This window comes from Pleurodeles waltl, chromosome 3_1 (genome assembly GCF_031143425.1).
Source record: "Pleurodeles waltl isolate 20211129_DDA chromosome 3_1, aPleWal1.hap1.20221129, whole genome shotgun sequence".
NCBI lineage: Eukaryota > Metazoa > Chordata > Amphibia > Caudata > Salamandridae > Pleurodeles > Pleurodeles waltl.
In genome coordinates, this window is record NC_090440.1 from 1,743,689,236 (window position 1) to 1,743,717,133 (window position 27,898).

At 48.5% G+C, this 27,898-nt stretch overlaps 1 protein-coding gene across 1 annotated transcript in view; it reads left to right on the top strand.

Annotated features, from left to right (window-relative positions):
- The window catches only part of ACADL (acyl-CoA dehydrogenase long chain), a 365,613-nt gene that overhangs the window by 115,334 nt on the left and 222,381 nt on the right, over window positions 1-27,898 (top strand). Inside the window, exons 5-6 of the mRNA XM_069225664.1 lie at window positions 15,484-15,550; window positions 17,571-17,735. Of these exons, the coding sequence (XP_069081765.1) occupies window positions 15,484-15,550; window positions 17,571-17,735 (232 nt within the window). The remainder of the gene's footprint in view (window positions 1-15,483; window positions 15,551-17,570; window positions 17,736-27,898) is intronic.

Below are 27,898 nucleotides of genomic sequence, written 5' to 3' on the forward strand. Positions count from 1 at the left end.
GAAGGACCAGATCCAGATGGAGACACCACTCGTGATCGGCCGAGAAATGCTGACAGACTGTCTGCACATACGTTGATAACCCCGACCAGATGGTTGGATACTATGCAAATCCGATGGACCTATGCCTAGGAAGAGAGCCGCAGAGCCTCTCTGCAGAGAAGGTACGACCCCACTCCTCCCTGCTTGTTTATATACCACATCACGGTAGTGTTGTCCATCAAGACTTGAACTGACTAACCGCAAAGGGACAGGAGGAAGGCCTTGAGAGCCAGACGTATCGCCCGCAATTCTAACAGATTGATCTGAAAAGTCTGTTCCACTGGAGACCACAGACCTTTGATCTCCAGGTCCCCCAGATGAGCTCCCCACCCTAGAGTGGAAGCATCCGTTATGACCATGGCCAATGGAGGAGCCAGTGAAAACGTCCTTCCTTGGGAAAGGTTGCATTTCACAGCCCACCATCGTAGATCCGTTGCAGCGTCTCTGGAGATCGATATCGACTCCTCGAGATCCCCTTTATGTTGAAACCACTGCCTGTGGAGGCACCATTGGAGAGCCCTCCTGTGCCAATGTGCATGAGTGACCAACAGAATGCAAGAAGCGAACCGACCAAGCAGGCGTAGGACCTTGAGGGCTGGAACAACCGCCCCATTTTGAAACATTGGAATCAACGCCTGAATGTCCTGAATTTCACTAAGGTGGAGGATAGGCACGATTCAATGTTGTATCCAGTACTGCCCCTATGAACAGGAGGCGCTGAGAGGGATCCAGGTGAGACTTGGGCACATTTAGCAAAAAGCCCAGTCTGAACAACAACTGAGCTGTCATCTGCAAGTGATGCAGCACGAACTCTGGAGACTTGGCTTTTATCAACCAATCGTCCAGGTAAGGGAATACTGATATTCCCTTCCTTCTGAGATTTGCTGCAACCACCCCCTTCGTGAAGACTTGAGGTGCTGAAGTAAGACCAAACGGAAAGACCGCAAACTGGTAGTGTTGCCACCCCACTATATACCGGAGATACTTCCTGTGCGACTTGAGAATAGGGATATGAAAGTAAGCATCCTGCAAGTCGACAGACACTATCCAATCCTCTTTGTTCAACGCCAGAAGTACCTGCGCTAGAATCAGCATCTTGAATTTCTCCTTCAACAAATTCAAAATCCTCAGATCCAGGATAGGTCTCAATCGACCATCCTTCTTGGGGATCAGGAAATATCTTGAATAACAACCCTGACCCCTTTCCTGCTCTGGAACCAACTCCACTGCACCTTTTGATAACAGGATTTGAACCTCCTTCTGCAACAACAGGAGATGGTCTTCTGAACAAAACGAGCGACGAGGAGGGATAGGAGGGGGAACTCCTGAAAAGGAACAGCATATCCTTTCCTCACAATATTTAGAACCCAGGAGTCTGATGTGGTTAACTCCCACTAGCGGGGGAAAAAAAGACGTAACCTTCCCCCTACAGGAGAAGTGTGGCTCAAAATGGGCAGAAAACTAGGACTGATTCCCTTGTTGTTGTCCCCCAGAGTAAGAGAATGATGCAGGATGCTGCTGGGTGCCCTCTCTTGTCCGAACGCTCCCCGCCTTCTAAACTATCTATATGGGAAGCTGGCAGGCTGTAAGGAATAGCATGCACAGAGTCCAAGGGTTCCCCTTAGAGGTAAGATAGTGGCAAAAAGAGATAATTCTAATGCTCTATTTTGTGGTAGTGTGGTCGAGCAGTAGGCTTATCAGAGGGTAGTGTTAAGCATTTGTTGTACACACACAGGCAATAAATGAGGAACACACACTCAAAGACTTACTCCAGGCCAATAGGTTTTTGTATAGAAAAATATATTTTCTTAGTTTATTTTAAGAACCACAGGTTCAAGATTTACAAGTAATGCTTTAAATGAAAGGTACTTCACTTAGGAACTTTAGGAACTTTGAATTAGCAAAATAGCATATACAGTTTTCACACAAATGACATATAGCTATTTTAAAAGTAGACACAGTGCAATTTTCAACAGTTCCTGGGGGAGGTAAGTGTTTGTTAGTTTTTGCAGGTAAGTAAACCACCTACGGGGTTCAAACTTGGGTCCAAGGTAGCCCACCGTTGGGGGTTCAGGGCAACCCCAAAGTTACCACACCAGCAGCTCAGGGCCGGTCAGGTGCAGACGTCAAAATGATGCCCAAAACACATAGGCTTCAATGGAGAAGGGGGTGCCCCGGTTCCAGTCTGCCAGAAGGTAAGTACCCGCGTCTTCGGAGGGCAGACCAGGGGGGTTTTGTAGGGCACCAGGGGGGACACAAGTCCACACAGAAAGTACACCCTCAGCGGCACAGGGGCGGCTGGGTGCAGTGTGCAAACAAGCGTCGGGTTCGCAATAGGATTCAATGGGAGACCAAGGGGTCTCTTCAGCGATGCAGGCAAGGGGGGGGCTCCTCGGGGTAGCCACCAACTGGGCAAGGGAGAGGGCCACCTGGGGGTCGCTCCTGCACTGGAGGTCGGATCCTTCAGGTCCTGGGGGCTGCTGATGCAGAGTCTTTACCAGGCGTAGGGTCTTTGAAGCAGGCAGTCGCGGTCAGGGGGAGCCTCGGGATTCCCTCTGCAGGCGCCGCTGTGGGGGCTCAGGGGGGTCAACTCGGGATACTCACAGTCTCGTAGTCACCAGGGAGTCCTCCCTGTGGTGTTTGTTCTCCACAAGACGAGCCGGGGGCGTCGGGTGCAGAGTGCAAAGTCTCACGTTTCCGGCGGGAAACGTGTGTTGTTTCAAAGTTGCTTCTTTGTTGCAAAGTTGCAGTCTTTGTGGAACAGAGCCGCTGTCCTCGGGAGTTCTTGGTCCTTCTAGATGCAGGGTAGTCCTCTGAGGCTTCAGAGGTTGCTGGACCCTGGGAACGCGTCACTGGAGCAGTGTCTTTAGAAGGGGGGAGACAGGCCGGTAGAGCTGGGCCAAAGCAGTTGGTGTCTCCGTCTTCTCTGCAGGGTTTTTCAGCTCAGCAGTCCTTCTTCGTCTTAGGTTGCAGGAATCTATCTTGCTGTGTTCTGGGAGCCCCTAAATACAGAATTTAGGGGTGTGTTTAGGTCTGGGAGGGCAGTAGCCAATGGCTACTGTCCTTGAGGGTGGCTACACCCTCTTTGTTCCTCCTCCCTGAGGGGAGGGGGGCACATTCCTATCCCTATTGGGGGAATCCTCCATCTGCAAGATGGAGGATTTCTAAAAGTCAGAGTCACCTCAGCTCAGGGCACCTTAGGGGCTGTCCTGACTGGCCAGTGACTCCTCCTTGTTTTTCTCATTATCTCCTCCGGCCTTGCCGCCAAAAGTGGGGCCGTGGCCGGAGGGGGCGGGCAACTCCACTAGCTGGAGTGCTGTAACAAAGGGGGCGAGCCTTTGAGGCTTACCGCCAGGTGTTACAGTTCCTGCAGGGGGAGGTGATAAGCATCTCCACCCAGTACAGGCTTTGTTACTAGCCACAGAGTGACAAAGGCACTCTCCCCATGTGGCCAGCAACATGTCTGGTGTGTGGCAGGCTGCTAAAACCAGTTAGCCTACACGGGTAGTCGGTTAAGGTTTCAGGGGGCACCTCTAAGGTGCCCTCTGGGGTGTATGTTACAATAAAATGTACACTGGCATCAGTGTGCATTTATTGTGCTGAGAAGTTTGATACCAAACTTCACGGTTTTCAGTGTAGCCATTATGGTGCTATGGAGTTCGTGCATGACAGACTCCCAGACCATATACTCTTATGGCTACCCTGCACTTACAATGTATAAGGTTTTGCTTAGACACTGTAGGGGCACAGTGCTCATGCACTTATGCCCTCACCTATGGTATAGTGCACCCTGCCTTAGGGCTGTAAGGCCTGCTAGAGGGGTGACTTATCTATACCTGTAGGCAGTGTGAGGTTGGCATGGCTCCTTGAGGGGAGTGCCATGTCGACTTAGCCTTTTTATCCCCACTAGCACACACGAGCTGGCAAGCAGTGTGTCTGTGCTGAGTGAGGGGTCCCCAGGGTGGCATAAGACATGCTGCAGCCCTTAGAGACCTTCCCTGGCATCAGGGCCCTTGGTACCAGGGGTACCAGTTACAAGGGACTTACCTGGATGCCAGGGTGTGCCAACTGTGGAAACAAAGGTACAGTTTTAGGGAAAGAACACTGGTGCTGGGGCCTGGTTAGCAGGCCTCAGCACACTTTCAAATCATAACTTAGCATCAGCAAAGGCAAAAAGTCAGGGGGTAACCATGCCAAGGAGGCATTTCCTTACAGGTACCCATCGCCCCATCACCCTGGCCACTGAGTCTGTAGAATCCAGACCAGACTGGATAATCTGCTTAGCCGCTGCTTGAGCGTCTGACAGGAGCTCACCAAATTGTCCTTGCATCTCCTGCAGCAAGTCTGGAACCATAGCTTTAGCTGAGTCCATTAGGGCGTGGACATATCTCCCTAACACGCAAGTAGCATTTGCCGCTTTCAGAGCCATACTGCAGTAAGAAAAAATCTTCTTGGCCGACTGCTCTATTCTCTTGGACTCCCTGTCTGAAGGAATAACAGGGAAGGAGCCCGGTTCAGAATGTGTGGAACATGAGGCCTGAACTACCAAACTCTCCGGAGTGGGATGCTTTGACAAAAATCCCAGATCTCCTGGAGCCACCTTATACAGTCTTGCCACAGATCTGTTCACAGCTGGGGACGACACAGGCTTCCTCCATACCTCTAAAATAGGCTCCGTAAGAGCATCATTAAATGGAAGCAAGGGTTCTGCTGAATCTGAAGAAGGATGCAGGACCTCTGTCAAAATATTTGTTTTAACCTCAGCAGCCGGCAACTGAAGATCCGAGAAATTCGCCACCTTCCTGACCACAGAATGGAAAGAGGCCGCTTCCTCTGTAAACTCCCCTGGAGATGAAAGATCCCTCTCTGGGGAAGTGTCTAGCCCACTGGCTGAGTCTAGGTCTTGATATTTCCCCAAAGGCTCAGCAATCTCTCCTTCTTCCAGTACCTGTCTTTGATACTCCTGTTCCTCTACCTGGCCTCCAACCTCAGCGCCGACAGAGTTAGCCGACATCTATGACACCGGCTTCAAGACTAAAAGGCGCGGGCCAGGAGAAGGAGACACACTACGATCCAATCCGGATCCATCTGGCGCCGGAGCTGATCCCATCAGCGCCGTGGACACCGGAAGCTCCATCATCGACGTCGACTGATAAGGCGATGTCATCAGCGCCGTAGGCCTTTGAGGCAAAGTCATCAGCGCCAAACCGGCACCGTCAGCCGGATAAAAGGCATGAACGGCGCTGCATTATAAAGGGGCCGGGGAGCCCATTGTAAATGCCAAAGGACCCATGGGACCAGCCGGTGCACCAGCAGGGGCCATAGCATTAAACATGGCATTTAAAAATGCAGCTGAATCTGCTCCCGGAGCCGGGAAGGCAGGGTACCGCTGATCTTCATGCAGCACTTGCGCCGTCTGGGTATCCAAATCCTGCACCCCAGGTGAAAAGCGAGGACTCTCTTGAGGGGTAACCACCTCGAAGACCGATGACGCCGGAGAAGCCTGAGGGCTTTGAGGCTGTGTAGTCACCGTAGGACTAACCTCCCACGGCGCCGTCTAGATGGAGACCTGGACCTTGATTGGCTTTGAGCCAAACGAGGCCGAGAGTCATGTCAGCACCGCTTCTTATGTTTTATGTTAAGTGTGAGAAGACAATCTACGATGACTTCTGTGCCCTTTCTTCGCTTTAGCCAAAAAGAGTTTGGCTTCTCTCTCCTTCAGCGCCTTTGGATTCATGCTTTGGCAGGACACACACTCCTCAATATCATGCTCCGAACTTAAGCACCAAAGGCAATCATCGTGAGGGGCCGTAACCGACATGCGACCCCCCACCCCTGCACTCCCGACAAGGCTTAAACCCAGACTTCCTAGTAGGAGACATTGTAACTACAGACAAAAGGGAACACCTTCAGAACAGTAACAAGAGCTATTGGAGAAAACCGTTAGCGTTGAAGGCACGGAAAAAAGGGAACTGACGTCAGCACACCAGTGAGGACCTCTTATTGTCACGGTGAAGTCAGAAGGAGTCGCATGCGGAGCCATGCAATTATGACTTCCTCGTCAACGTGGAAAGCTGGAAAGAAGATTTTCCATCGAGTGCTGGCGCATTGGGAGAATTCATAAGGTGACGAATCCACAGGTAGCTAGTGTATCCACCAGAAAAAGCGTTACTGAAGGTAAGTAATTTGTTCTTCTGATGGATACAACTACCTGTGGATTCCTCACCTTATGAATTCGTCCTTGCGCCAGCATCCAACGGAAAGTCTTCTTCCTAGCTGTCCACGACTACGAGGATGTCATAATGGCACGGCTCAATGTGACTCCGTCTGACGTCAACATGCCAATAAGAGGTCCTCGTCGGCGTACTGACGTCAGTTTTCCTTTTTTCCGTGCCTTCGACGCCAACGGTTTTTCTTCCTGGCTCGTTGATTACTGTTGCGTTTTTTGGTGGTTACAATGTCGCCTCCAAAGAAGTCCGGTTTCAAGCCATGTAGAGAATGTGGGGGTCGGATGTCAGTGACCGATCCACATTCGGATTGTATTTGGTGCCTTAGTTCTGAGCATGATGTTGAAGGATGCTCGTCGTGCCAGAGTATGAACCCTAAGGCTCTAAAAGAGCGTGAGGTGAAGCTTTTTCTGTCGAAAGCGAAGAAGAAGGGCCATAAGAGGGATTCCTCCCATGCTTCACCAAAGAAGCATAAGAAGCTGCGTCATCATGATTCACGGCGCCGTCATGACTCTCGCCGCCGGTCGGAGCGGAGACGATCGAGGTCTTGGTCTTCTCGACACCAGAAGACATGGGAGATGAGCCCTACTGTGACGCCTCAGCCCAGGAGTCTGGAGTTATCGCCTGTGCCGTCAGTCTTTGAGGTTGCTCATCATAGCCCTCAATTTTCGCCGGCGTCGAGGGAGCCTGATGTACAGCAGTCATCTACTCAGCAATATCCTGCTTTCCCTGCTCCAGGGGCGGATCCGGCTGCATTTTTTAATGCAATGTGTGCTGTTTTTCAGTCCATGGCCCCTGCTGGTGCACCGGCGGGTACCACGGGCCATTGGCATTTGATTTGGGCTCTCAGGCGCCGTATAAGGCGGCTCCATTCATGCCCTTTTGTCCGGCGGAGAGTGTCAGATCGGCGGCGAGGGTATCTCTATCTCCTTGTGGGATTTCACCACCTGTGACGGTGGCTCCACCATTGCGTCAGCCGACGCCATCGCCGTGCCATTCGACGTCAGTGATGTCTCCTTCCAGACCGGCTCCATCGCCTTCCTGCCAACCGACTCCACGGAGGTCATCGTTGGACTCCGTGTCCGTCTCTTCCTGGGCCTTTCCGGGATTCGAAGTCTTCGGCGTCGATGGATTTATTATCGACGCTGGCTTTGGAGACACATCTTCGGTCTCGTAGGAAGGCTTTACGACTTTTGGAGGAGGAAGAGTACAGGCAGCTGGAGGAAGGTGAGATTGAGCCTTCGGATGAATTCCAAGGTCTGGCCACTGCAAGCAGGCTGGATACTTCCCCGGAGTGGGACATTGCGTCTCCGGGGGAGTTTACAGAAGAGGCCGCATCCTTCCATACGGTGGTCAGGAAGACAGCAGAGTTTCTGGACTTGCCCTTGTCTGTGGCAGAGGTGAAAACTAACCTGCTCACGGAGGTGTTGCATCCTTCTGCGTCTAGTGCTGATCCTTTGCTGCCCTTCAATGAGGCTTTAACTGAGCCTATATTGGATTTGTGGAGGAAGCCAGTTACGACTCGAACAGGGCAGTGTTGAGGAGGCATAGAGGCGCACCAGGAGATCCGGTTTTCCTGTCACGTCATCCGACTTCTGAAAGTTTAGTAGTCCAGGTGTCTTGCTCCGCGAAGTCTGCTCCTAGAACATTCCCTGGAGTCCCAACTGATAGGGAGTCCAAGAGGATGGAGCAGTCTTCGAAGAAGATCTTTTCATCCTGTAGTATTGACGCTCAAGGCTACTAATTCTACCTGTGTGCTGGGCAGGTATGTACACGCCCTTATGGACTCCGCTAAAGAGATGGCCAAGGATCTGCCACAGGAGGTACAAAGGTCCTTTGGGTCTCTTTTTACGGATGCGCTTGCGGCTGCACGACAAATTATACAGTCTGGCCTGGACACGTCTGATTCGGTAGCCAGGGCCATGGGAACATCTGTGGCTACTAGGAGGCATGCCTGGTTAAGGTCCTCTGGATTTTCATCGGACGTTCAATCCACCTTATTAGATCTGCCATTCGATGGGGAAAAGCTGTTTGGAGAGAAGGCAGATTCTGCCCTTCAAAGGTTTAAGGACAGTCGGGCAACAGCTAAGTCTTTGGGCTTACAGACTGCTACTGCTGCATCTTATAGACCTTTTCGCAGGTTTAGGTGGTTTACATGTGGCTCTGCCTTTCAGCGGTCCCAATACTTGGCCCAGCAACCTGCCAATCCGCCCTATCGTGCCTTTACAGGGCGGGGTAGGGGTAGAGCTAGAGGGCCAGTCCAGCAGCCTTCATATTCATTCTCCTCCTCCGGTGTACAACAGCAGAAGCAGCCCTAGTTTTCCCCACTTTATCGTCCATACTTCTCCTCTAGGGGAAATGTTGAGTCTTTTTCTCCAAAAGTGGGAGTCGATTACAACGGACTCATGGGTGTTAAGAATTGTGGAAAAAGGTTATGCTCTCCCCTTTCAGGAGTACCCTCCTCCCTTTCCCCCTGTCCCTCATTTTGTTCAGAAGACCATCTTCTGTTGTTGCAACAGGAGGTTATGACCATGTTGTCAAAGGGTGCAATAGAGTTGGTGCCGTTGCAGGAAAGGGGTCAGGGGTTTTATTCAAGATATTTCCTGATTCCCAAAGCGGACGGTCGTCTAAGACCGATCCTAGACTTGAGGATTTTGAATTTGTTCCTCAAACAGGAGAAATTCAAAATGCTGACCCTAGCGCAGGTACTATTGGCGTTGAACGAAGGAGACTGGATGGTGTCTGTCGACTTGCAGGATGCGTACTTTCATATTCCAATAATCAAGTCGCACAGGAAGTATCTCCGGTTTGTGGTCGTGACGCAACACTACCACTTTGCGGTCCTTCCGTTTGGACTTACTTCAGCACCTCGGGTTTTTACAAAGGTGATGGCAGTTGTTGCAGCACATCTCAGAAGGAGGGAAGTAGCAGTTTTTCCCTACCTGGACGATTGGTTGATCAAAGCCAAGACTCCAGAGCTTGTGTTGTCTCATCTGCGAATGACAACCCAGTTGTTGTTCGATCTGGGTTTTTCAGTAAATGTACCCAAATCTCACCTGGAGCCCTCTCAACGCCTCCTGTTCATAGGGGCAGTACTGGACACAACATTGTTTTGGGCCTACCCCCCGCCTCAACGTGTTTAGGACATTCAGGCGCTGATTCCAATGTTTCAACTTGGAGCGGCAGTTCCAGTCCTGAAGGTCTTAAGCCTGCTAGGTCTGTTTGCTTCTTGCATTCTGTTGGTCACTCACACTCGCTGGCATATGAGGGCTCTTCAGTGGTCCCTCCGCAGGCAGTGGTTCCAGCACAAAGGAGATCTCGGGGATTCGATAAAGATCTCCAGGGACACTGTAGCGGATCTTCATTGGTGGACAGTGGACGGCAACCTTTCCCAAGGAAAACCGTTTTCACTACCACATCCTGTGGCCACAGTAATATCGGATGCTTCCACTCTAGGGGTGGGGAGCTCATCTGGGGGACCTGGAGATCGAGGGTCATTGATCTCCAGCGGAACAGATGTTGCATATCAATCTGTTGGAGTTGCGGGCGATACGTTTGGTGCTCAAGGCCTTCTTCCCTTCGCGGTCGGTCGGTTCAGGTCCTGACAGACAACACTACCGCAATGTGGTATATAAACAAGCAGGGAGGAGTAGGGTCATACCTTCTCTGCAGAGAGGCTCTGCGACTCTGGTCCTGGGTTCAGGACCATCAGATTTGCTTAATAGCGAATCATTTGGCCGGAGCACTGAATGTATGTGCGGACGGTCTCAGTCGTCTCTTCTCAGTAGATCACGAGTGGCGTCTCCATCCGAAACTGGTCCTCTACATCTTCAGGATGTGGGGTACGCCTCAGGTGGATCTATTTGCCACTCGGGAGAACGCGCACTGTCCGTTGCTCTGTAGCCTCCAGTATCCGTTGCAAGGAGCGTTGGGGGATGCGTTTCAGATGTCCTGGAGCTGCCAGTTGCTTTACGCGTTTCCCCCAATACCCTTGATTCCTCGGGTTCTGAGGAAGGTTCGACAAGACTGGGCCCAAGTCATCTTGGTGCACCGGACTGGCCGAGAAGGGTATGGTATACAGACCTGCTTCAACTCTTTCAGTGCCCTCCGCTCCGTCTCCCGCTCAGGGCAGACCTCCTCTCACAGTCGCAGGGGCAGGTTCTACACCCCCACCTCCAGAGCCTGCACCTTCATGCCTGGAGATTGAACGGGGCAACCTGAGTTCCTTTTCTCTCCCACCGGATGTAATGGATGTTGTTCTATCATCCAGGCGACACTCCACTAAATCCATTTATGCCGGTAGGTGGGCAAAATTTGTGGTTTGGTGTGGAGAGAATCAAAAAGATCCCTTAAAGGCCCACCTTTCAGATGTTCTTTTGTTTGCTCTTGATTTAGCAAAGAAAGGCTGTACGGTAGCTACGGTTAAAGGTTATTTGGCGGCTCTGTCGGCTTTTCTTTGCCTTCCGGACCAGCCTTCTTTATTTAAATCTCCAATTGTAAATCGGTTCATTAAGGGTTTAGTTAATAAGTTTCCTCCCACGCCCTTTCACATGCCTCAGTGGGACCTGAATCTGGTACTGACATTTCTGATGGGTTCGCCTTTCGAGCCTATGCATTCATGCCCGATGAGATACTTAGTCCTAAAGACTGTTTTCTTGATTGCAATTACTTCTGCTAGAAGGGTTGGGGAACTTCAAGCCCTTTCTGTTAAACCTCCATTTACCATGTTTTTCTCTGATAAAGTGGTGTTGAAAACCAGGGCAGCATTTCTGCCAAAAGTTGTCACTCCTTTTCATATGGGTCAGGCTATTACCCTTCCCTCGTTCTACCCTCCCAACCCCTCTAAGGATGAAGAGAGGCTCCATTGGTTGGACCCTAAGAGGGCTATGAGTTTCTACCTGGAGAGAACAAAAGACATTCATCTGGATGATCAGCTGTTCGTAGGGTATGTTGGACAGCGGAAGGGCAGAGCGGTCCAGAAACAAACAATTTCCAGGTGGGTCATCCTGTGTATAAACGTTTGTTACTCTCTGGCGAAGAAAGTTCCCCTTGAAGGTATCAGGGCCCATTCTACCAGGGCGAAGTCCGCTTCTTCGGCCCTAGCGAGAGGAGTTCCATTAGTGGACATTTGTAAAGCGGCAACTTGGGCGTCCCTGCATGCCTTCGTAAAACATTATTGTTTGGACTCTGAAGTGAGGAGGGACGTCATTTTACTCGCTCGGTATTACAAGATTTCTTGGTGTAATCAGGCGGGCACCCACCACCGAGTGCGGTACGGCTTTGGGACTCTATTCATAAGGTGAGGAATCCACAGGTAGTTGTATCCATGAGAAGAACAAGTTACTTACCTTCGGTAACGCTTTTTCTGGTGGATACACTAGCTACCTGTGGATTCCTCACAGTCCCTCCCCGTTGCCTGCCTGATTTCACAGTTATCTTGTAAATGGTTGATTTTTGTTTATCTATATATACAGGGAGTGCAGAATTATTAGGCAAATGAGTATTTTGACCACATCATCCTCTTTATGCATGTTGTCTTACTCCAAGCTGTATAGGCTCGAAAGCCTACTACCAATTAAGCATATTAGGTGATGTGCATCTCTGTAATGAGAAGGGGTGTGGTCTAATGACATCAACACCCTATATCAGGTGTGCATAATTATTAGGCAACTTCCTTTCCTTTGGCAAAATGGGTCAAAAGAAGGACTTGACAGGCTCAGAAAAGTCAAAAATAGTGAGATATCTTGCAGAGGGATGCAGCACTCTTAAAATTGCAAAGCTTCTGAAGCGTGATCATCGAACAATCAAGCGTTTCATTCAAAATAGTCAACAGGGTCGCAAGAAGCGTGTGGAAAAACCAAGGCGCAAAATAACTGCCCATGAACTGAGAAAAGTCAAGCGTGCAGCTGCCACGATGCCACTTGCCACCAGTTTGGCCATATTTCAGAGCTGCAACATCACTGGAGTGCCCAAAAGCACAAGGTGTGCAATACTCAGAGACATGGCCAAGGTAAGAAAGGCTGAAAGACGACCACCACTGAACAAGACACACAAGCTGAAACGTCAAGACTGGGCCAAGAAATATCTCAAGACTGATTTTTATAAGGTTTTATGGACTGATGAAATGAGAGTGAGTCTTGATGGGCCAGATGGATGGGCCCGTGGCTGGATTGGTAAAGGGCAGAGAGCTCCAGTCCGACTCAGACGCCAGCAAGGTGTAGGTGGAGTACTGGTTTGGGCTGGTATCATCAAAGATGAGCTTGTGGGGCCTTTTCAGGTTGAGGATGGAGTCAAGCTCAACTCCCAGTCCTACTGCCAGTTCCTGGAAGACACCTTCTTCAAGCAGTGGTACAGGAAGAAGTCTGCATCCTTCAAGAAAAACATGATTTTCATGCAGGACAATGCTCCATCACTGGCGTCCAAGTACTCCACAGCGTGGCTGGCAAGAAAGGGTATAAAAGAAGGAAATCTAATGACATGGCCTCCTTGTTCACCTGATCTGAACCCCATTGAGAACCTGTGGTCCATCATCAAATGTGAGATTTACAAGGAGGGAAAACAGTACACCTCTCTGAACAGTGTCTGGGAGGCTGTGGTTGCTGCTGCACGCAATGTTGATGGTGAACAGATCAAAACACTGACAGAATCCATGGATGGCAGGCTTTTGAGTGTCCTTGCAAAGAAAGGTGGCTATATTGGTCACTGATTTGTTTTTGTTTTGTTTTTGAATGTCAGAAATGTATATTTGTGAATGTTGAGATGTTATATTGGTTTCACTGGTAATAATAAATAATTGAAATGGGTATAGATTTTTTTTTGTTAAGTTGCCTAATAATTATGCACAGTAATAGTCACCTGCACACACAGATATCCCCCTAACATAGCTAAAACTAAAAACAAACTAAAAACTACTTCCAAAAATATTCAGCTTTGATATTAATTAGTTTTTTGGGTTCATTGAGAACATTGTTGTTGTTCAATAATAAAATTAATCCTCAAAAATACAACGTGCCTAATAATTCTGCACTCCCTGTATGTATTTATATATTTATGTAAATATATGCGTTTAATGGGAAATGTTCTTGTGTATATGTATTTTTCTTTACGGTTTTTGATGGGTCGGTTCTCACCTGTTCGCCTCAAAGGCACGTAAAAAATGAGGTGAAACTGACGTCAGTACGCCGACGAGGACCTCTTATTGGCACATTGACGTCAGACGGAGTCACGTGGAGCCGTGCCATTATGACTTCCTCGTCGACGTGGACAGCTAGGAAGAAGACTTTCCGTCGGATGCTGGCGCAAGGACGAATTCATAAGGTGAGGAATCCACAGGTAGCTAGTGTATCCACCAGAAAAAGCGTTACCGAAGGTAAGTAACTTGTTCGTTTGGTATCAAACATGTCGGAATCATACCCCAAAACTGTTGCCAGTACTGGTTGTATGATTCCATGCACTCTGGGGGCTCCTTAGAGGACCCCCAGCATTGCTCCTACTGGTCTTCTGGGGGTTTCCGGGCAGCCTGCGCTGCTGCTACCCCTCAGACAGGTTTCTACCCTCCTGCTGCTTGACCAGCTCAGGCAGAGGAAGGCAGAAAAAAAGGATTTCCTGTGGGAGAGGGAGGTAACATCTTCTCCCTTGGAAACAGGTGTTACATGGCATAGGAAGGGTAGCCTCCCCAAGCCACCGGTATGCTTTGAAGAGCACATTTGGTGCCCTCCTTCCATAAACCGGTGTGCACCAGTCCAGGGATCCCCTAGTGTGAAACTGTACAATGGAAAGGGGAGTGACCACTCACTTGTCCATCACCACCCCAGGGGTGGTGCCCAGAGCTCCTCCAGGTGGCCACTTGATTCTGCCATCTTGAATCCAAGATGGCAGAGGCCCCAGGGAGCATCTGAGGGGCCAGAACAGGAAGGTGACTTCACAGCCCCCTCTGGATAGGGGGTCATCCTGCTTAGGTGGCCAATCCCCCTTCCTGGGCTATTTAGGGTCTCACTCTTGGGTGGGTCCTCCGATTCAACGTGCAAGATTCCAGCAGGACTCCTCTGCATTGTATACTTCATCTTCTGGCCACTAGGACTGCAACTGGGCTCTCCAGGAACCGACAATCTGCAACATTGTTTCTCCAGCTCCTTCCAGCAACTGCAATATTTCCCTGGCTGTGCATCCTCTGAGGGCGACGAGTCTTCAGCCTGCAGAAGAAGTAAGAAGGAATCTCCCTTGGAGTGAAGGAATCACAATGCCAAAAGGGACAGGTTCCTACACTTTGAGCACCCACTTGCAGATGAGCAGAATGGCCTCCTCTGTGTGGATGCTTTTTCTAGGTCTCTCATTTCTTGAAGAGCCAGGAGGCATTCTCGGGCTCGTCTCTTAAAGAGTCATCCCTTGAGTAGTTAACTGCTCTGACACCATCTTCAGGCATGTGACCCAAGCTATAGCCATTAGTATCCTCCCGTCTTTCACTGCTAATAAAGCCTGGATGGATGTTTATCTATCCGAGTGATTATGACAGAAGGTGGCACAATCTGTATATCCTAACAGACTGGCCTGTGTTTGAGAGTGAATGTTAGTGGGTGATGTAATAAGCATGCATTGTCCCATGTGCTTCTTGAATTGGTAAAACACAATTCCAAAGATTTAGTGCCACTTCCATGATTTATCTTCCTCCCAACCCCAAATGACCACAACTTGTAGCTCATCTAAGTGCCAGTTAGATTTTGAGTTACATTGGGCGCACTGGTTACACTGCCATAAGGTGAAACAGAAGTGGTTCTTTTGGGGAGTGTGGTTAGGCCTATATAGGGCAACATGTATCACCCACATATAAATGCACACAATGGGATTCAGTCATATTTGGCCCATATGATTCTCACAAGTTGACTTCCCTAGTACTAATCACCATACTGAGGCCCCCAAGCTTTCTATCTGTTAGTTTGAGTGGCTTTTCCAATTAAACTACTGCCCTGCCAATAAGAAAGAGGTCTGCTCTCATGGAGAAAAAGCAATAACGTAATGACGGCTTTGAGTATAAAATAAAGGTACAATCGGGAAGGTTTTCCAGGGAGACCTTAAATGGGGCTTTGGTAGGTAAGTGTGCTGATTTGGTGGCTGGTTAGTGGGGTTGGAGTCAATGGTATTTGGCAGCTGTTTGGTGATAATTAGTTATCTGTAGTTTTTAAATATATAATTTTATTTTCTATTTTCTTATGCATCCCAGTGATCTGCAAGGAGTTCGAACAAATGCAAAAAAAGATGGAAGCGACTGGATTCTAAATGGGAGCAAGGTAGGTATGATGATGTCCTTGCGACTTTTCCTTGTGCAGGCATCACTTAAGGCATGGGGAATTGTTTGATGAGATCGTTTACCTGGTTAGGTGCGCTGCAGAGATTTATGTCAACCTAGAATAGTATCCAATTCTATTCTGTGCATATTCTAGCAGTACGAGCAGCATTAGTGTTAGTCCTCTTTAGGTGAACTGGTTGGATTAACTCACCTATTCATAATAATTTGTGAAGGAAAAGCTTTGGCTTTGAAATGGGGATCCCGCTGAGAAAAAGCCTTGTGTTGTTCTTGAACTGAACAGCACCAGTTCAAATTATGGTACATGAATTCTGACTCTGTTTTTCCAAGCTTGATGAACTGAGTACCAGTGAGTTGACTAACAACACCAAATAGCATTTAGGTGCCACAATATAATTGTTTGTCTGGTCTGTGTTGTACAACTTAATTGTAATCTTTTATTTTGAACTGTTCATTCTGTGGGCTCACCACCACATGTTTAGATGTGAAAGGACTGGTTTAGTTTCTTAAGGGACTATTTTTCATATTGTTGGCAAAAATATATAAAACAGTTGTTCACTACAGCTTGCAACATAGCAGGCAGGATTTTGTGAGCATTCACTGATCATCTGTTTCTTCGTTCCATGAATTGGTCATTGTGTCTTCCTACATGATGATGTGTTTTTTGTTAGATGATAATATAAACTAAGTATAGCATTGTGGTGGTAGAGCGTTCAAAACCTCAAAGTCCATTCACTTTGACACATTTCTTATGATTTCAAGACCATACGTGTCTCCCTCAAATTATTATTCTACATTACTTTATTTGTAGATTTTAAATGCTGGACTCATATCACACTTCGTAATTGAACATTCAGAGCTATGGCTTTTTGCTGTAGGTCCATTTCATTCTACTGTGCTTGAATTGTTTCAGGAGACAATGAAGATACGATTGTGCTTGTTCAGTACTGTGTTAACATAGAAAATTAACCCAGGGAATGATAGTGGTGTAGAGTAAACAGACCGCATGTATGTTCTTGTGTGTTATGTGGTAATGCTCTTGGAATTGACTTGTGTTTAGCTTCTTCCTGAAGGGCAGGAGGGCCTGAACAGTTCTGATGTCTGTGTTGATGATGGTCCATATCCTGAATGGGAGAAGGCTTGTCTTCAAGCTTTGTCTCCATCCAGATGAGATCAGACCAGAGGTGCACTCTGAAATAATCTTCCGGGAGAAGGGCTATTTTCAGGAGTGAGTGCTCTACTACCATGCTGTGCCCCTCAAGCCAAGGAATGTTCCTTTCCTTGTCTTCATCATGAATACCAATGTTGCTCTATAGACTGTATGGTTGCCACACTTATAAGTATTCTTGAGCTGGTGTCTCTGTATGGCCATGAGCGAAAGAGGGAGTGTGTGAGAGTGTTAAGGCTAAAGGGATGTAGTAATGGCTGAACCGTAAATTAATTAAAATTCTCATGTTAAGGTATAACCTTAGCCTTGGCTCATACCCAAGCCTATCCACTGATGTCTCTGAATAAAGATACGATTACATGAAATGTCCTACTTCAAGAAAAACCATTACCACCAGATATATGAATTCATTATATAGCAGTAACGTTTTAGATAGTTGAACCCAAAGCTGTCCGGCAATGATTGATAGTATCCTACAGATGTTGGGATAACAAGTGAGCAGTATCAGAAAAGTGTAATAAATACTCTGCATTTGATTGGCCTCCTACTACTCCAGAAACCTTGCAGTCTGAAGTCAACAGCGCTCTGAAGGTAACGCTGAGGTGACGTCTAACACTATTTAAAACATCTAAATAAAAGATTGAAATATTTACTCTTTTATTGTTTATTCACCACCCATTGAGTCCACAGTATGACATAAAGTACTATATTTCGAGTGTATTTAGCTGACAGATAAAGCAAGGCATCAATTGGGGTTTCACATTCTTTTTTACAGAAACGTCTGTTTTATGGGACGTTGCCTTTTTAAGTGCCTTTCTCTGGTCCTTTCTTCCAGGTATTTATCACAAATGGCTGGATGAGTGATGTTGTCCTTGTTGTTGCTGTGACGAACCGTGAAGCTCGTTCACCAGCACACGGAATCAGCCTCTTTCTGGTGGACAGTGGAATGAAGGGCTTTGTTAAGGGTCGAAAGCTGGAAAAAATCGGGCTGAAAGCTCAGGTAGGTTGAAAGGTCATATCTGTGATACTCGAAGAGGCAATACATTTCAGTGGGTAGGCGCAAGGTAAAGGGGATGGAATAAGTCTGTGCTTTGATGGTCAGGAGTCACTCTTTTAAATAAAATGCAACCGTAAATCTTTAGAACTCTCAATCGTTTTAAATTTTATGCCAACCTAGTGGTTAAAATCTGTTAGTTCACAATCCACAAAGCTTCCCCTAACTGCTTCCAGGTTTACTCTTATTAAAACTCATTGGGGATATTTAATGCTTCTTTAGTGCTTACAAACTACAGCACCCATGCGCTTTTTGAGACTGTTCAGTCTTGTAGTTTAAGAACGATGCATTATAATTATTTTACTGAGTAGTCATGTTCTGAAAAGTACAATATTTATATATTCCAATAAATATAGAGCAGAAAGTAAACCTAATCCTGGCAGTCACAGACAACACTGTCGTAAATTTAATCCACAAGAACCCTTTTTAATTTCTAATTCATAATGACTCGGTAACAGTCTAGATTGGGGAAACAAGTAGAATGGAAATAATGACGACGGTTCACACGTATTCCTGGATATTCTTCTGCATCAGCACAGATGATCACTAACTTCTATTTAGATCAAATTTGAACTCACAACAGACTAGATATCGAGAGGAACCCCTGAGCAACTGGCTAAAAGTAGCATGAAAAGGCATTATGATTGTTCCCTCAAAGTATCCCCATAGTCTTTTTTTGCATGGTTCCCGATGCCGAGACTGGCCTGGGGGTGGAGGAGCGCATGGCCCCTCACCCCCCAAAAATATATATTTACGCCGCGCCCCAGGGGATGGGGTCCCCGGCTGATATTGGCTGGGGGAGGGTGCCATGCAGACCTGTGGCCAATGTTCACTGTGCATGGCCAAAGACTGTGCGCAGCGTGGGGTTGAGTGGTTTTAGGATTTGGCTGCTGCCAGGTACTGTTGCCAACCCCCGCTGCGTACCACTGAAGACCGTGTGTAGCGTGGGGTTGAGTGTTTATAGGGGTTGGCCTCAGAGTTTGGGCACAGGCTAGGCCCCGCAGCCAACACCCGCTGCACACGGGTTGGGTGGTTAGAAGGGTAGGCCAGGCCCTTTGGACAACCGCCACCGCGCACGGCCAAAGGCCGTACACACTGGTGGTTGAGATAACATATAGTAATGAAAATTACTTCACATTTAAAAAAACATAGAAATTCACTTATAAAACCAATGGTTACAGGGACATTATAGTTAAGCTCACATTTTAAACATACAAAACCATAAAAAAATTCACCTGTATTTACTTATCTCAAGTAAACATAACTCGTGCCCTAAAGTAACTTTAATACGTGCCCTCGCCATGCACTGCCAAACACTACACAAATTATGGCACTCGTGACATCTTTGATAACATAATTGATGATATCTGTAAGGAAATGGCTCCCTGTTGCAGTTACCCCCCACTTTTTGCCTAATACTGATGCTGACTTGACTGAGAAGTGTGCTGGGACCCTGCTAACCAGGCCCCAGCACCAGTGTTCTTTTACCTAAAATGTACCATTGTTCCCACAATTGGCACACCCCTGGCACACAGATAAGTCCCTAGTAGAATGTACCAGTGGTACCAAGGGCCCTGTGACCAGGGACGGTCCCTAAGGGCTACAGCATATCTTGTGCCACCCTAAGGGACCCCTCACCTAACACATGCACACTGCCAGTGCAGATTGTGTGTGTAGGTGGGAAGAAAAAGGCAAAGTCGATATGGCATCCCCCTCAGGATGCCATGCCCACAAAATGCTGCCTGTGGCATAGGTAAATCACCCCTCTAGCAGGCCTTACAGCCCTAAGGCAGGGTGCAGTATACCACAGGTGAGGGCATAGCTGCATGAGCAATATGCCCCTACAGTGTCTAAGTTTATTCTTAGACTTTGTAAGTACAGTGTGGCCATATTATTAAGTATATGGTCTGGGAGTTTGTCAAAAACGAACTCCACACCTCCACAATGGCTACACTGAATACTGGGAAGTTTGGTATCAAACTTCTCAGAATAATAAACCCACAGTGATGCCAGTGTTGGATTTATTTAAAAATGCACACAGAGGGCATCTTAGAGATGCCCCCTGTATTTTACCCAATCCTTCAGTGCAGGACTGACTGGTCTGTGCCAGCCTGCTGCTGAGAGACGAGTTTCTGACCCCCTGGGGTGAGAGCCTTTGTGCTCTCTGAGGCCAGAAACAAAGCCTGCACTGGGTGGAGGTGCTTAACACCTCCCCCTGCAGGAACTGTAACACCTAGCAGTGAGCCTCAAAGGCTCAGGCTTTGTGTTACAATGCCCCAGGGCACTCCAGCTTGTGGAGATGCCTTCCCCCTAGACACAGCCCCCACTTTTAGCTGCAAGTCCAGGGGAGATAATGAAAAAAACAAGGAGGAGTCACCTACCAGTCAGGACAGCCCCTAAGGTGCCCTGAGCTGAGGTGACCCCTGCCTTTAGAGATCATCCATCTTGGTTTTGGAGGATTCCTCCAATAGGATTAGGCATGTGCCCCCCTCCCCACAGGGAGGAGGCACAAAGAGGGTGTAGCCACCCTCAAGGACATTAGCCATTGGCTACTGCCCTCTCAGACCTAAATACACCCCTAAATTTAGTATTTAGGGGCACCCCAGAACCTAGGAAACTAGATTCCTGCAACCTGAAGAAAGAAGGAGGACTGCTGAACTACAAGCCTGCAGAGAAGAGGAAGACGACAACTGCTTTGGCCCCAGCCCTACTGGCCTGTCTCCAACTTCGAAAACCTGCTCCAGCGACGCATCCGACAGGGACCAGCAACCTCTGAAGCCTCAGAGGACTGCTCTGGACTACAGGACCAAGAAACTCCTGTGAACAGCGGCCCTGTTTAAAACCTGCAACTTCTTTGCAACAAAGAAGCAACTTCCAAAGACTTCACGTTTCCTGCCAGAAGCGTGAGACTTCACACTCTGCACCCGACACCCCCGCCTCGACCTGCAGAAAACCAACATCTCAGGGAGGACTCCCTGGCAACTGCGAGCCAGTGAATAACCAGAGACGACCCCCCTGAGCCCCCACAGCGACGCCTGCAGAGAGAATCCAGAGGCTCCCCCTGACCGCGACTGCCTGTAACAAGGGACCAGATGCCTGGAACCAACACTGCACCCGCAGCCCCCAGGACCTGAAGGAACCAAACTCCAGTGCAAGAGCGACCCTCTGCCTAGCCCAGGTGGTGGCTGTCCCGAGAAGCCCCCCCTGTACCTGCCTGCAACGGTAGAGTGACTCCCGGGTCTCTCCATTGTTTTCAACCTAAAACCTGACGCCTACTTTGCTCACTGCACCCGGCCGCCCCTGTGCCGCTGAGGGTGTACTTTGTGTGCCTTCTAGTGTACCCCCCCCCCCCGGTGCTCTACAAAAACCCCCTGGTCTGCCCACCGAGGACGCAAGTACTTATCTGCTGGCAGACTGGAACCGGAGCACCCCTGTTCTCCATAGGCGCCTATGTGTTTTGGGCACCTCTTTGACCTCTGCACCTGACCGGCCCTGAGCTGCTGGTGTGGTACCTTTGGGATTGCCTTGAACCCCTACAGGTGGGCTGCCTATGCCCCAAACTTGAGACTTGTAAGTGTTTTACTTACCTTCAAAACTAACCTTGACTTGCCTCCCCCAGGAACTGTTGATTTTTGCACTGTGTCCACTTTGAAAATAGCTTATTGCCATTTTTACAAAGACTGTACATGATATTGTTTTAACTCAAAGTTCCTAAAGTATCTAAGTGAAGTACCTTACATATAAAGTGTTTGATGTAAATCTTGAACCTGTGGTTCTTAAAATAAACTAAGAAAATATATTTTTCAATATAAAAACCTATTGGCCCGGAGTAAGTCTTTGAGTGTGTGTTCTTCATTTATTGCCTGTGTGTGTACAACAAATGCTTAACACTACCCTCTGATAAGCCTACTGCTCGACCACACTACCACAAAATAAAGCATTAGAATTATCTATTTTTGCCACTATGTTACCTCTATCGGGGAACCCTTGGACTCTGTGCACACTATTTCTTACTTTGAAATAGTATATACAGAGCCAACTTCCTACAATATCAATGTAATTATTGCAGAAAAAATGTTTTTGATGTAAAAACTGTGCATGGCATGGCACGTGGCTTCGGCCTCAGCTCAGGAGGGCCCCCAGGGATCCATTTCCAGGTCCGCACCGGCGTTGGTCATGCCACTGCGACATTCGCCAACGACTGTGCAGACATCGACTCTCCCAACAACGCCCGGGCCGATTCCCTATGGAGCTGGACCGACGTCACTCAATGCGATTCCGACTTCAACTGGGACCTGGCTTCCTAGGTCAGATCTTGACCCCTATTCTTATGGGTACGGTGAAAGTATGGAGGGGTTGCTTGTCCCTTTAGAATATCAGCTTGATGACCCCGTGGACTGGGCTCAGGACCTGGGTGATGCCAGTGGTCTAGACACTTCCCCTGACACTGGCATGCTTTCACCCCCTACCATGGCTATGGAGGTGGGAGCATCATATTCAGTGGTGGTGAGTAGAATGGCTGAGGTCCTGGGCCTTAAGCTGCTTTCTGTGGCCGTCGGGACCAACCTTCTGACTTTGGTGCTTCATCCTGGGGCTTCCTCTTCAGAACCCCTCTTGCCCTTCAATGAGGCCCTCACTGGTTCAAACCAACCACAGGGGCTCCTGTTAATAGGACAATCGCCTGCTGCCATAGTCGTGCACCTAATGGCCCAGTCAGCCTGACCCAAGACCTCACCCCTGAGAGCTTGGTTATCCATGCCTCTACATCTCCTGGTGCATTCCCTTTCGCACCCCTGGATAGGGAATCCAAAAGAATGGATCAGAGTTGGATGAATTTTTTTCTTCCTCCAGTCTGGCTTTGCGGTCTTTGAACACTGCATGCCTTTATGGTACACGGTTGCACAAGTGCTGCCACAGGTCCCGTTGATGGCCCGGCCATTCTCTCTCAAGCTGTTGCTAATGGGAGAGACGCAGCTAAGTTCACAATAAAATGTGGACTGGATACGACCAACTCACTGGGTAGATTGGTTGCATCGACTATGGCCTTGAGGCACTACGCTTGATTGAGGACATCTGGCCTTTCGGGGGATGTCCAAGCTGCACTTATGGATATGTCCTTCGATACCACCTGTCTCTTCAGAGACAAAGCAGACTCTGGGCTCGAGGGCTATAGGAAGTCCCAGGCTACGGCTCAGTCCTTGGGTCTCGCAGTGGCCCTCGCCCCCCTCAGTCTGCTTTTAGCCCCTTTAGTTGCTACGGAAGGGGCCCCCAACCACGTCCCTTTTACCTCCCGCCACCGTGGCACTCATACTGCCCAGCCTCTGCGTGGGGACGTGGACGTGGGATCCAGCATCCTCGTGGATCGAGGCCAGCAGTTGGTCCAGTCTCCCACCCCTCCTGCTGCAGCCTCCATTCATTCTTAGTCTGACTCTTCCTCATCAGGGACCACTCGGAGGCAGGATTCACTATCACCTGCCCTGCTGGGAATCCATCACGTCAGAAAGGTGGGTTCTGCAAATAGTCTGAAGGGGCTACTCTCTCCCCTTCAAGACTACCCCTCCATCCATGCCACCATCCTACGATCAGATGACAGAGGATTACCTGGCACTTCTCCGTGAGGGGGTTATGGCTCTCTTGGCCGAGGGAGACATAGAGAGGGTCCTTGTGCCAGAAGTATATAGTGGTTTTTATTCCTGCTACTTTCTGGTGTCCAAAAAGGACTGGGACCAATGCCCTATCCTTGACCTCTGGTCCCTCACTCTCTTTCTCAAAAAGGAGTTCAAAATGCTCACTCTGGCTCGGGTCCTATCTTCCCGGGACCCAAGAGCCTTGATGGTAGTGTTGGACTTGCAGGACGCATATTTCCATATTCCCGTCCTACCTGCCCACAGATGTTACTTGCGGTTCGCGGTAGGCCACAAGCATTTTCAGTTTACCGTGCTTCCCTTTCGCCTTACCAGCGCCCCTCAGGTGTTCACCAAAGTGATGGCAGTGGTCACAGCTCATCTGCGCAGGTTAGGGTTTTCAGCCTTCTCCGACCTCGACGACTGGCTGTTGAAGGTAGGCTCGCCCCAGGCTGTGTTCTCCCACCTCCAGACTACGGCGGACCTTCTGCATTCAATGGGGTTCACAATCAATGTGCCAAAGTCACATTTGACTCCCTCTTAGATGCTCCTTTTCACCGGAGCTGTTCTGGACACAGTGCAGTTTCGGGCCTATCCACTATAGCAGGAGTCCAGGATATTCAGGTTATGATACCTATGTTTCAATTTCTATCCTGGATTTCGGTCAGAATGACTCTGAGGCTGCTGGGCCTCAAGTCCTCCTACATCCTGCTGGAGACACATGCCAGATGGCATATACGGGCTCTGCAGAAGGACTTGAAGTCCCAGTGGGCGCAGCATCAGGGGAATTCCTCTGCCATGGTGCAGATCTAGGAGGGAATTGCACATTATCTGCAGTGGTGGATTTTGAACAGCGATTGGGTCAGAGGCAGATCCCTCTCCCTTCCCCAACCAGATCTAACTGTAGTGACAGACACGTCACTCTTGGGATGGGGTGGCCATAGCGGCAGCGATCAGCGGCATCTGCTGTCTGGCGGACTCCGGGCTTGATATCAATCATTTGGAGCTCAGGGCGATCGGGCTAGCATTAAAAGCATTCCATCCCTCTCTCAAAGGGAAGGTGGTGCAGATGTTCACGGACATCACCACTGCCATGTGGGACTGCAGCATTCAGGGTGGGGGTCGGGTACCCTTTGTCCATGGGTTCTCTGCTTCTGGACATGGCAGGAACATCAGGGCATATCCCTGGTTGTTCAACATCTGGCGGGCTGTCTGAACACCAGAGCTGACAAACTCAGCCGTCAATGCCTGGTTGATCATAAATGGCACCTCCATCTGGGGGTGGCGCAAGGTCCATTTCAGCAGTGGGGAGACCCTCGGTTAAATCTGTTCACCTCCGCAGAGAATGCGCAATGTCAGTTGTTTTGATCGTTGGAGTTCCAAGGCAGCAGTTGCTCAGCGGCGCTTTTCGTCTCAAGTGGAACTCGGGCTTCATTTATGCCTTTCCACCAATACCGCTTCTGTCGAGAGTTCTCAAGAAGATCACACATGACCGGGCCCAAGTAATTCTTGTGGCCCTGGACTGGGCATGAAGAGTCTGGTATCCCTACCTTTTGAGTATTGCCATCGATCCTCCAATCAGACTGCCTCTTCAGGAGGATCTTCTATCACAGCAGCAGGGGGCGTTTCTCCACCCGATCCTGTCCAGTCTCCGACTTGTTGCGTGGAGATTGAGCGGCGGCAGTTGACAGCTTTTTACCTTCCGCCCGAAGTCTGTAACAATATCTTGGCAGCCTGGCATGTCCCTCCACCAAAATGGTATACACCTGTTGTTGGAACAAATTTGTGGCATGGTGTACAGACAAGTCTGCTGACCCCACCTCTGCCCCTGTATCATATGTCCTTTTATTTGTTCTTTCTCTCGCCCTACAGGGCTCTGCTTTAGGCACCCTCAAGGGTTACTTGTCTGCCATCTCAGCTTTCCTGAGATTACCTTACCAACCCTTTTTGTTTTAAATCTCCTATTGTTGGTAGATTCCTGAAGGGTCTTACCCATACGTTTCCTCCTTCTCCGTTCATAATGCCCAAATGGGATCTGAATGTGGTTCTTACTTTCTTGATGTGGGCTCTTTTTACACCACTTCACAACTGTCCACTTCGGCTTCTTACTCTAGAAACAGTCTTCCTTGTAGCCATCATTTCTCCCTGTAGAGTGAGGGAGCTGCAGGCTCTTTCCTCAAAGCCACCTTCCATTTCCATCCATCCTGACAAGGTGGTGCTTAGTACCAGGGCTTCCTTTTTACCTAAAGTGGTCACGCCCTTTCATGTAGGCCAATCCATCTCCTTGCCTACTTTTTATGCGCCCCCACTTTCTTCTAAGGAAGAGGAGAGACTCCACCGTCTGGACCCAAAAAGAGCGTTGGCATTCTATCTTGATCGTACCAAAGGGTTCCTGGTGGATGATCAACTCTTTGTTGGTTATATGGGTGTGAAGAAAGGTCGGGCAGTGCAGAAGAGAACCATCTCTGTAGGGTTGTTCACTGCATTAATGTGTGCTATGCAATGGATCAGAAGCAACCCTCAGAGGGTTTGCGTGCTCACTTCACCAGAGCAACAGCTGCAACCACTCTGTTAGCACATGGAGTTCCAGCCCTGGACATCTGGCAGGCAGCAAAGTGGACATCATTGCACACATTCACCAAGCACTACTGCCTGGACATTCGGGTCCTAAGAGATGGGTACTTTGCTCGTTTTGTCCTCCGGGACTTCCTAGTACGATCTTGGTTTGCAGATCTGCCTCCAGGGATGGCATTGCTGTATTACGTATGTTAAGGTAAGAAATCTGCAACTAGAAGTTTCTATCAGATGAACAAGTTACTTACCTTTGGTAACAAATTATCTGGTAGAGACATATTCTATTTGCAGCTTCCTTAGCAACCCACCCATCCTCCCTGCTCTGCAAACTAATTCTAGGGACAGGGACTTGCTTTTCAGGGCTCTAGTTCTGATGCACCAGGGTCAGTGTTTTTCATGTCTCCATGCTTCTGGTGTGAAAAGTCGTGGAAAGAAACTGACATCAGCGCACCAGGGTGGCACCTATCTACGACCCACAATGTGATATCTGGCGAACACGCTAGTGACGGATGTGGATTCGACCAATGCCACCTAACCGCACGCAGGGGTACTGTTCGAGGAAAAGTCTCTGGATTCATAGTGACACCTGGGGGACATTCTAAGGTAAGGAATCTGCAAATAGAATATGTCTCTACCAAATAACTTGTTCTTTACCATGATTTGGAGCAATCTTGCTACTGCCACTTTTGTTAGTGGTCTAGTTCTCCCTTAGGAGGAGACTACTTCAGGAAGACTGCAGCGTGACCGCGCTGCTTGTGACACTGACATTGCTGATGTTTTTTTTGTGCTCAGGGTGGTGGGAAATCATAAAAGTACATTTTGCACAACAAATCTTAAATTTTGCACAGGGAACTTTGAACTGTTCTTAATTTTGGGAAATTTTAAATTAACAGTGAAATATTTGTTTTACCATGATCAGACCAATCTTGCTACTGCCATTTTTGTTAGTGGTCTAGTTCCCCAGTAACAGACTATTTCAGGAAGACGGCAGCGCAACCGCACTGCTTGCGATACTGACAATGCTGATGCTTTTTGGTGCTCAGTGTGTGTGGGAAGTCAAAAAAGTACATTGTGCACATTTGCGCAACAAATCTGGAATTTTGCACAAGGAATTTTGTACTGGTATTACATTTGGGGGAATTTTAAATTAACAGTGAAATTGTTGTTTTACCACGATCGGACCAATCTTGCTACCGCCATTTTGGGTTTGCGGTCCATTTCTCAATTATGAGGAGACTATTTCAGGAAGATGACAGCGTGACCATGCCGATGACACAAAAAAAGGCTAGCCAGTCTGCGCCCATCCAGGCACCAACTGCGCACAGTGCCAGACATGCTACCAGTGGCTCTACTGAGGCCGTAGGGCTCTTAGACGATAATAACACAAAAAGAATGTGCTATACCATAGATAAGCTTCTACAAATAGGTAAGCAGTCTAACAGTTCATTATCTACTATTTCCATTGATATAGGTGGAGATCCCTTATCTGCTCCTAATAGTAGTACACAGGACAAAATTAGGTGTGGCCTTATTAATGGTTTGGTTAAGCACTCAACAGATATAAACATGTTGCTAGAAACTGTCAAATGGGCCATTTTGTTTACAATGAAAACCTGAGCTTCCAGGTCTCGCCCATATATTTGAGTGAGGCATGTCCACTGGGGTATAAAATCCTGCACAGACCGCAAAGTAACAGGAAAGGTGGAGGCGTGGGTGTAAATTTTTTTTTAAAGAAAAATTGAGTCTCACAGCTCTTGTCTTGGATAAGTTAATTGGCCTCAAAATAATGGGCTTCACTCAGAAGTCCAGGAAAGGCTGTATCGTTTCAGGAATTCTTTGCTACTGTCCCAGTGTCCAGTTACATCTTACTTGCGGGCGCTCATTGAAACCATTTTAAATTTAGCCCTAGCA